The sequence below is a fragment of the Cebus imitator genome, unplaced genomic scaffold, assembly GCF_001604975.1.
Source record: "Cebus imitator isolate Cc_AM_T3 unplaced genomic scaffold, Cebus_imitator-1.0 Scaffold8, whole genome shotgun sequence".
Classification (NCBI taxonomy): Eukaryota; Metazoa; Chordata; class Mammalia; order Primates; family Cebidae; genus Cebus; species Cebus imitator.
In genome coordinates, this window is record NW_016107323.1 from 6879394 (window position 1) to 6890268 (window position 10875).

The 10875-nt window shown below is 50.5% G+C and overlaps 1 protein-coding gene across 2 annotated transcripts in view; it reads right to left on the reverse strand.

Annotated features, from left to right (window-relative positions):
- LOC108313357 (glycolipid transfer protein) overlaps positions 1 to 4260 on the reverse strand; it is a 31508-nt gene extending 27248 nt beyond the window's left edge. The window contains exon 1 of one of the 2 annotated variants that reach the window (XM_017541747.2): positions 4037 to 4260. In XM_017541747.2, the coding sequence (XP_017397236.1) occupies positions 4037 to 4139 (103 nt within the window). In that variant the 5' untranslated portion in view covers positions 4140 to 4260. The remainder of the gene's footprint in view (positions 1 to 4036) is intronic. The other variant, XM_017541738.2, reaches the window with a different exon arrangement.
- Positions 4261 to 10875: the final 6615 nt, after the last annotated feature.

The following is a 10875-nucleotide window of genomic DNA, read 5'->3' on the forward strand; positions in this document are numbered from 1 at the left end:
AAAAAAAAAAAAAAAACTCCACCTCAAATGTTGACAGACAAGTGAACTAATCTACATAAAGTACTTAGCACACAGTAAGAGCTCAATGAATGAGAGGAAGATTTTTATATATCATTTGTATTTTCTCAGTTTTCCTCTAATCGACAGATCTTCCTTGCAGAATTAAATACTTTTTTAAATCACAACTCTGGCCGGGTGCAGTGGCTTACACCTGTAATCCCAGCACTTTGGGAAGCCGAGGCGGACGGATCACGAGGTCAAGAGATCAAGACCATCCTAGCGAACATGGTGAAACCCCGTCTCTACTAAAAATACGAACATTAGCTGGGCGTGGTGGCATGCACCTGTAGTCCCAGCTACTGGGGAGGCTAAGGCAGGAGAATTGCCTGGACCCAGGAGTCAGAGGTTGCAGTGAGCTGAGATCGTGCCACTGCACTCCAGCCTGGCGCCTGGCAACACAGCGAGACTATGTCTCAAAAATAAAAACAAAAACACCGCTTTCAGTTCTTTGCCATATTTATATCTAGAGCCATGGTTCTCAGAGGTGATTTTGCCTCCCTGGGGATAGTTTAGGTTGTCACAACTTGGGGAGGGGGGTGCTACTGGCATTTGGTAGGTAGAGGCCAGGGATGCTGCTAAACATCTTACAACGCACAGGACAATCCCACTACCACAAAGGATGGCCTGGCCCCAAATGCTGGCAATTCCATGGTGGAAAATCCCTGACTTGGAGGAAACTGCAAGGCGTTTCTGACTCCTGCTGTCCATCACCCCAGATCGGCTCCATTCAAGAGACACACACACTACCCAGATCATCCAGGTGACTGGACGCTTCCAAGATCTAGAAAAAGCTCCTGCGGCCGGGCACGGTGGCTCACACCTGTAATCCCAGCACTTTGGGAGACTGAGGTGGGCGGATCATGAGGTCAGGAGTTCAAGACCAGCCTGGCTGATATGATGAAACCCCGTCTCTACTAAAAATACAAGAATTAGCTGGGCATGGTGGCACACGCCTGTAATCCCAGCTACTCAGGAGGCTGAGGCAGGAGAATAACTTGAACCTGGGAGGCAAAGGCTGCAGTGAGCCAAGATCATACCACTGCACGCCAGCCTGGGTGACAGATTGAGACTCTGTCTCAAAAAAAGAAAAAGCCCCTGCATCAGAGCTAACAGCTAATCTCGATCAGATGTCTCAGAGAAAAGTCACTGTGGAAGAATATTCCTAAAGCTTAAGTCTTAAACCCTCAGGAGAAATAGAAGAGAATAATGGTTCAAATGAATTATCACTTTTTTTCTTTAGAGTCCTATGAATTGGCCTCTTTGGTGAACAGTAAACAGCTCTGGTGGGCAGAGGGCCTTGTGGTGGTTAACCTTTTGTGGACCAACCCCACTGAAGCTTCTGTATAAATGGTACTTCTGCCAACAGATGTGACATCCCACAGCACAGGGACTGCAACACAGACAAGGGTCCTTTGAGATCAGGGAAAGGGAGGAGGAGATGCTCTTCAGCCCTGGCACCAGATGCTGCTGGCTCTGGCTTGCCACCTCCCTCTTTCTTCCAAAACCAGCCAGATAATCGCATCAAATGATGGTACCCCCAAATGCAGAATGGATGTGCAACCTCGCTGAAAATAAGGGAAGAAAAAGCCACCCAGTTTAACCCAGGGTTTCCCCACCTTTGACACTGCTGACATTTGGGGTTGGATCATTCTTTGTGGTGGAGGGACTATCCTGTGCACTATAGGCTGTTGAGGAGCAGCTCCCTGGCTTCTACCCACAAACACCCCGCGCCCCCTCCCCCAACTTAGTTGTGACAAAAATGTCTCCAGCATTCTTAGATGTCCCCTATTCTCAGTTGAGAACCACTGGCTTAAATGGATTCTGAATCCCTGTCCAGGGCAAGCTGGCTCTGACTTGAAACTAGTTCTGGTGTGGCTAGGTGCAGGGGCTCACGCCTATAATCCCAACACTTTGGGAGGCCGAGGCGGGCGGATCGCCTGAGGTTGGGAGTTCGAGACCATCCTGGCCAACATGGAGAAACCCCATCTCTACTAAAAATACAAAATGTGGGCCGGGCGCGGTGGCTCACGCCTGTAATCCCAGCACTTTGGGAGGCCGAGACGGGTGGATCACAAGGTCAAGAGATCGAGACCATCCTGGCCAACATGGTGAAACCCCGTCTCTACTAAAAATACAAAAAAAAATTAGCTGGGCATGGTGGCGCGTGTCTGTAATCCCAGCTACTGAGGAGGCTGAGGCAGGAGAATTGCCTGAACCCAGGAGGCGGAGGTTGCAGTGAGCCGAGATCACAGCATTGTACTCCAGCCTGGGAAACAAGAGTGAAACTCGTTCCCCAAAAAAAGAAACTATTCCTGGAACCAAAGAGGAAACAAGCAAGCAAAAAACAACAACAACGCTGTCACAAAATTAAACAACTTCGCAATGCTAGAGCCGGTTCACTCCCAAGCCCCTGCCTGGAGAGCATTGCCTCAAGACTACAACACTGATAGTAAGAAAGTTTTGTGCATTTAGCAGTATTGACTGAGCATCTGCTATGTGCCAGGCACAGTTCTGGGCACTGGGGACACATGGTGGATTTAAAAGACCAAGCGCTTGCTCCCAGATCGCTTACCCAGGTCTGAGAATCATGCACGCCAGACAACTGCACTCCCTCAAACACTGATTAATCACTCTAGCAAGGAACCAAAACTGGATTCAGGAACTTATAACCACGGCCCCCACAGCGAAGATCTATTTGGTACTTAGGGCCTCAGTGCTTTACACACAGCACATCATCTACTCCTCACAGTTGGCCTAGGAGATCAGCATCCCCATTTCACAGCTGGGGACACTGAGGCTCAAGAGGTGGAGGAGGGGAACTATAGACTCCAGGTAACCACAAACCTCCCAGAGCTGCCACCCCCAATAAGCTTTCATCGCCCACCAAGTCCATCTGTCTTATGGTCTCCTGTTTGTGGGTTTCAGCTGGACTCTGCCCTGGGGGCTGGTATCTTCCTGCAAGGCCACCAAGTGAACCAGCAGGGTGAGACAGCCCACATGGAGGAGGAGAACAGAGGCTCAGGTCGCACCCTTTACCCAGGACCCAAAAGGCAAAGGGCAGGGCAGTGGTACTGGCTTCTATTTCCCATTTTCCATCTGGAGCCTTGGCTGGGCTCCAGATGGAAAATGGGAGTGGGGGGAAAGGGTCTGAAAGTGGACTGCCTTCCCAGTGCTCCCAGGAATTTCCGCATGACTTATAGGGGAGGCGCTTCCTCTTGTAGAGCCCAAACTGAGGAAGGAATTAGTGCCAAGCTCTGTATGTCTGATGTCACCTCACAAAACAGCTCCCCTGCTCCCCTAACTCTCACCCCTGTCCTAGAAGGAGGAAAAACATTAGGTGGTTTCCCCTAGAGAGAGCCCCGGGACTTTTGCAGCTCCAGCTTCAAAACCCCTTCCCCGTCCCGCCTCACCAGGCTTACTACCCTTGGAGGGGGAGGCGGGGAGTCTCTGATCTAGAATGGGGGAATTCTGAGGGAAGAAGGAAGGGTTCATTTGTCCCGTGAGGGAGAGGCTAGAAGCGTTCAAAGAGAAGGCTTATGAGGGGGGATTCATTGTAGGGGAAGGGAGTTGAGAACCATCAGAAAGCGCCAGGCATGAAGGACTTTGGGGAAAAAGGGGCAGGAGGCTTCGGGGGAGATGGTGGATTGGAGCACGCCTAGGAGAGACGGAAGAGTAAGGGGTGTTGGGGGGACGGATGACCGTGAGGCACTTGGGGGATATGGAGGAATGTGAGGTATCCAGGGAGAGGGAGGATTTGGGGAGGAGAGGGACGATGTGACATGTTCAGAGGGGAGAGGACTTGGAAGTGGCCCGGGAAAGGGAGAATTTAGGGTGTGTGGAAGGAAAGAGGATCTTGGGTGCCTGGGGAAACAGGATTTGGGGTGTCTAGGGCAGAGGTGGTTAGGGGATGCTCGGGGGAGGAAGGATTCGGGTGCGCGTGGTGCTGCGGGACGCTTCCCCCTCCGTTCCGGCTCACCGAAGAAGGGCGGCAGGTGGGACACCGCCTCGAGGAAGGGCCCGGTCTCGATCTGCTTGTCCGCGGGCAGCGGCTTCAGCAGGTGTTCGGCCAGCAGCGCCATTTCGGGGTCGAGACCCGCGGTGATGCCCCAGCCGGCGCCGCGGGCGTCCACGCCGCCCCCCGGGCCGCCGCCGTCAGCGCCGCGGCCGTCACAGCCTCCCGCCGCAGGCTCCGGGGACGCCAGCGTCGCCACTTCCGCCCGCGCTGCGCCCCAGTAGCGAGCGCTCAGCGCCGCCCGCCGGCCAAGCGCCTAAGCAGCCAGGCGCGCCGCCCCGCCCCCTGCTCGCCAGCTCCCAATCCGCGCCCGCCGCCGAGGTCTCCGCGCCGCCATTGGCCGGGGGCCGGGCCGGGGGCGGGGCGCAGAGGTGGCGCGCCAGCTCTTGGATCCCGAAGGGCCCCGGTGAGCCGCTCCCAGGTGAGTCTTCCCTAGGTGTGCCTCTCGCCACCCCCTGCTTGGCCCCCCGACCCGGACAGGCCGCCTCGGGCCAGGTCACAGCTCACGACCCTCCCGCCAGCTTAGGTTACAGTCCTAACCAACCAACGCTCCCCAGGACCCCCGTTTCCCCAAAAATTGTTCCCCAATAACCCCAAATGACCTGGGTGGACACTGCTTTCCTGTTGGTCACGGTTCTCTTTCGCTACAACCGACGGAGACGCTCCATTGCTTGATTCTTCGTCTTCAGTGACATTATACCTGTTGAACACGGCTGAAGTCACAGCCTAACTCACCCACTGCCCTGCTGGACGACTCTTGCTTCCCGAAATCTGGGTCCTGCCTGCCCTCAACAGTCTGATGTTACCTGTTGTGAGGCAGGAGAATAGGGCCTGGAGGCAGGAAACGTAAGGCCGATCCATGCTGACTTCCTAGACCTAAGTCGAATGAGAGCACCTCAGCAATGACAGGAATGTGAATGGTTTTACAACTTCACTTCATCCTCTCCATTCATGCACTTCACACTTTGTAACTTCACATTCATCCTCTCTATTACATGGACCACACACTCCAAGTAACATCCTCTCCATTTGCAATAGGGCACATTCTGAATAAATGACTCTGTGACTTCATTCTCTTCATTAACATAGAATATTCATCAAGTAACCAATGGGAAACCCCTAGAGTATTGAAACCCCATAAAATTCTGTAAGCCTGGCTCTTGAGCCTCTATGCTCGGGCCGCTCCCACACTGTGGGATGGACTTTCTGTCAGGCCTCCATGTGCAAGCCAGGACCCAGAAAGTCTAAAGTCCTGCCTGCCCTCGGCTGATCACCCCCACCCCTGCCTGCGTTCGCCATTATCCCTGATCGCCCAGCGGAGCTTCCCCTGAACTTACGGTAATGTATATTCCTTGCCCCTACCCCCACCACTGTAACTGATCTTACTCCGTAACACCCCTGCCCCCTCCCCAAAAGATTTGCCCCAATCTATAAAACCAACTCCTATCCCACCGCCCTTCGCTAATGTCCTTTTCGGCCTTGGCCCACCTGCAGCCAGGGGAATAAACAGCCATGTTGCTTATACAAAGCCTGTTTGGGGGGGGTCTCTTCATTCAAAGTACGCATTTTAACACATTTTTTCTCAATAAATCCCTGCTTTTGCTTTCCTCGCTTTATTTGTGTGTTTTGGCCAAGATGCCAAGAACCTGGACACCTTCTACCAGTGACAGTTGGAGCCAGCCCAGTTTATACCAATTCAATCACAACCTGACCTTTCCCCAGCAGCCAAGGGTCCATGCTTCTCACACCTTGAATCACAATTTACCTCAGCCACAACCCACCTAGATGCTCATGTCCTAAACCCAATGCCCAAGTTATGCAAAAATCTAACACACCATTGTCGAGAGCCTCTTATTCATTCCAGAATAAACATTTGTGTCCATGCCCCCCGCCTCCCCTCCCCCACTCTGTACCATGCACTCCACTGGGCACTGAAGATAAAGTGATGAACAACAAACACAATCCCTGACCTTGTGGAGCCGACATTCTGGTCAGGGACACGGCACAATGCGATACACAAATTGGTAAGACAGCTTCAGACACTGATGAGTATGTGAAGGAAATAAAACAGTGAGTGACTGAGGATGACTGAAGCCTGCTGGCTGAGATCAGAGGTGGGGGTTTGGGGGCAGCACCTCTGAAGAGGTGATATTTGAGTTGAGACTTGGAGGAGAAGTACAATAAAAGACTTGGGGTGTGAGTCTGGCCAACATGGCAAAACCCCATCTCTACTAAAAAGTACAAAAATTAGCCAGGCATGGTGGCTGTGATCTCAGCTACTCAGGAGGCTAAGGCAGGGAGAATTGCTTGAACCGGGGAGGCCAAGGTTATAGTGAGCTGAGACCACACCGTTGCACTCCAACCTGGGCAGAGCAAGACTCTGTCCCCCCTCCCCCCCCAAAAAAAAGACTTGAGGTGTGAGGCACATGAGCAAAAGCCTTAAGGTTACAAAGAGCTTGGTGTGGTGCTGGGAATGGGGAGGGGGGTCAGGGGAGGAAATGGGAATGGGCAAGGGAGGGCAAGAGTGAGTAGGGTGATAGGAGTTGAGGTCAGGGAGGTGAGCAGAGGCTGGAGTGTGTTGGGGCAGGAAGGGAGTGCTGAAGAGTTTGGATTTTGTGTTAAAGGCAATGGGAAATCACTAGCGCATTTCTGCTGAATCTTGTTGAATATGAATATTGAATGTTTTCTTTCTTTTTTTTTTTAGAGAGACAGGATCTCACTCTGTAGCCAAGGCTGGAGTGGTGTGATCACAGCTCCCTGCAGCCTCAACCTTCCGGGCTCAAGCAATCCTCCCACCTCAGCCTCTCAGGTAACTGGGACTACAGGAACATGCCAGCATGCTAGCCTAATTTTTTTTGTTTTTGTGTAAAGATGGGGTCTTGCTATGTTGCCCAGCCTGGTTTTGAACTCCTAGGCTCAAGCAATTCTCCTATCTTGGCTTCTCAAAGTGCTAGGATTATAGGTGTGAACCACTGTGCCCAGCCTGAATGTTTTAATCTTTCAGGGGGCAGGTGAGAGAAGAGGTTGTTTCAAACCATGACCCAGGTAGAATCAGGAAGTGAGAGGGGCTGGAGGGGCTGGGGGAGAAAAAGCTAATGTCAACTCTTGCTCATACCCAGACCCTGACATGCCTCATCAAGTCAGATCTCACACTGATAGGATCCCAAGCCATCAGCTCAGCTTGTTCCCACCCCACCCAACCTCACTACCTCGGGCATCCTTCGATACCATCTCCTTGAAGCCTCACTGGCCCGCCCAACCCCTGTCCCAGTGCCAGAGCCCTACCCACCTGTCAGACGCCTCCATCAATTCCACAGAGATTGCACCCTACTTGGGGACCTCTGGCATCAGACAACACCCTGATTTCTCAACCTGTTCCATTCCAGACAAACCATTCAGGAACTATGGCCAATTCAAGAAGTAGCTTACCGTGGAACATCGGCTTGATGCACTGACATAGGTCATTGCTCTGAAGATAATGGAGCATCTTGAAAGTTCATCCATCCATTCGTCTACTCCTTCATCAATCCAACAAATATGATCAGTCCCTGGCCTAGGATGGATCCTTGCCTTTCCATATCTTGTGATAGGGGCCAGGCTGGTAGCCTAAATGGGTGCTATGGGCTGGTCATGACATAGTGAGGAGTGGTGGAGACTCTGGAGAATTGGGGGCCACATAGCCCATTGAAAGGGCACTATTAGTCATGCATGGTGGCATGTGCTTGTAGTCCCAGCTACTTGGGAGGCTGAAGTGGGAGGATCCCTTGATCCCAGGAGTTGGAGGCTGGAGTGAGCTATGATTGTGCCACTGCTCTCCAGCCTGGGCAACAAAATAAGAATTCGTCTCTTAAAATTGAAAAAAAGAAAAGAAAAGAAAAAAGAAAGAAAGAGAAGAGAGAGGAAGGAAAGAAGGGAGGAAGAGAGGGAGGGAAGGAGGGAGGGAGGGAGCTATCAGGCTCTTCATGTGACTACTCATCCCCCAGAGCTGCTAGCTTTTCCAGTTCCTGAAGGGAAACCAGAAACCTAGATCTGTAGGTAAAACTTGCTTGACTTTTTTAATCTTTTTATTTTTTAGATGGAGTTTTGCTCTTGTTGTCCAGGCTGGAGTGCAGTGGCGCAATCTCGGCACACTGCAACCTCCACCTCTCAAGTTCAAGTGATTCTCCTGCCTCAGCCTCCTGTGTAGCTGGGATTACAGGCACCTGCCACCACGCCCAGCTAACTTTTTGTATTTTTAGTAGAGACGGGATTTCTCCGTGTTGGTCAGGCTGGTTTCGAACTCCGGGCCCGTCCCCAGGACAGTTACTTTATAGAATATCCCTCATTTTGGGTTTATCTGATGTTTCTTCCTGATTAGATTCAAGTTGTATGTCTTAAGACTAGAAGCAGCTGTAAATTTTGTGTGTCACAAACTATCACAGGAGTGATGCTCTGTCCTTCTCATTGTAACATAACAGATGACACAGTGATTTTTACTTGTCCCATTATTGAAAAGCTAATGTTTTGTTTGTTTGTTTGTTTGTTTTTTGAGACAGAGTCTCGCTCTGTTGCTAGGCTGCAATGCAGTGGCATGATCTTGGCTCACTGCAACCTGTGGCTCCCAGGTTCAAGCGGTTCTCCCGCCTCAGGCTCCTGAATGGTTGGAATTACAGGTGCACGTCACCATGCCAGGCTAATTTTTGTATTTTTAGTAGAGATGGGGTTTCACCTTGTTGGCCAGGTTGGTCTCAATCTCTTGACCTTGTGATCTGCCCGCCTCGCCTCCCAAAGTCCTGGGATTACAGGCATGAGTCACCACGGCTTTTTTTTTTTTTTTTTTTTTTGTGAGACAGACTCTTGCTCTGTTGCCCAGGCTGGAGTGCAGTGGTGCAATCATAGCTCATTGTGGCCTTGAACTCCCGAGCTCAATAAATCCTCCCACCTCAGCCTCCTGAGTAACTGGACTACAGGTGTGCACCTGTTATTGCAGATCTTAACTTTGATCGTTTGAATAAGGTGTCTTCACTCTTCCCCACTGTAAAGCTATTCTCTTCCTCTTTTAAATTAACAAACGCTTTGTAGGGAGGCACTAGGTAAATATCCCATCACTCATAAAAACTTCCATTTATTTATTTACATCAGTGGGGACTTACAATTTATATATATATACACAATATATATATATATTATATATATATATTATATTTATTGAGCCCAGGAGTTCAATTTATATATATTATATATATATATAATACATATAATTATATATATATATATAATATGTGTATAAATTATATATATATATATTTTTAAGACAGAGTCTTGCTCTGTTGCCCAGGCTGGAGTGCAATGGTGATCTCACCACAACCTCTACCTCCCAGATTCGAGCAATTTTCCTGCCTCAGCCTCCCAAGTAGCTGTGATTATAGGCGTGTGCCACCATGCCCAGCTAATTTTCGTATTTTTAGTAGAGATGGGGTTTCACCATGTAGGTCAGGCTGGTCTTGAACTCCTGACCTCAGGTGATCTACTCACCTCGGCCTCCAAAAGTACTGGGATTACAGACGTAAGCCATCATGCCCAGCCTATTATTATTTATCGGCTCAAATTGTCCAAGATTTGGCCGATGAAAGCCCCTCTAAGCTTTCTGTGTGTTTCTGTCCCGTCCCCATCATTCTTTAATCCTTCCTTACTCTCTAGCACAAGATATTCCAGGCTTATCTTGTACTTTTCCTGCCCTAGTCTCGAAACCAGCCATTGCTTCAAAGAGCGCTAGTTCTTTTTGGTGGACAGTGGTACTTAGAAGCCAAGATCTAGATGTGCGTGTTGTTATCGGGGTGTCCCTTCTTCTAGATCCACTCAGAGTTTTATATGCGCACGTACACATTCATGTCTATGTTCATCTGTATTTGTTCCTATAGTCTTCTATCTATATTGAAAACCATGGTTTTGCACCCTGATAGATCCATTGCTAATCTAACTCCATGGGGTTAATTCTACTTTTCTCCCTTTTTCTGTTTGTAGCTCCCTTTCCCTGCAGCGAGAAACCTGGCATTCTCATTGTTTTTCCCTCAATCGGTCCACCATAGGTAACAATTTCCTATCATTGCTGCCACTCCCTCCCCAGCAAGGATGCCCCTTATGCCCTGCTCAAGCCTCTGTGGCCCCTGCCAGTCTGCCTTTCCATGAGGATGCCCTTCTTACTTGCTGTGCTCTGGCCACCCCCACCCCATGCAGACAACTTTCTTATTCCATTTGGGATCTGATACCCACCTTTGTTGTTTTTGTTGTTTAGAAACAGGACGCTCTGTTGCCCAGGCTGGAATGCAGTGGCATGATCACAGCTCACTGCAGCCTCTACCTCCTGGGCCCCAGCAATCCTCCTGCTTCAGACTCCCAAGTAGCTGGAACCACAGGCATGAATCGCCATGCCTGGCTAATTTTTAAATGTTTTGTGAAGACAGGGTCTCGCTATATTGCCCAGGCTGGTCTCGAACTCCTGGCCTCAAGCAATCCTCCCACCTCAGCCTCCCAAGGCACTGGGATTACAGGCATGAGCCACTGTACCCAGTCTGACACCACTCTTTGGACCAGCATGTACCCTCCCCACTGCCCCGTATGACTGACACTTACCTTGCTGGGACCCACCGATTGGCTTTGGATTGAATTGTTCAAGAATAGAAGGGCCGGGCGCAGTGGCTTAAGCCTGTAATCTCAGCACTTTGGGAGGCCGAGGTGGGTGGATCACGAGGTCAAGAGATCGAGACCAGGCCGGGCGCGGTGGCTCAAGCCTGTAATCCCAGCACTTTGGGAGGCCGAGGCGG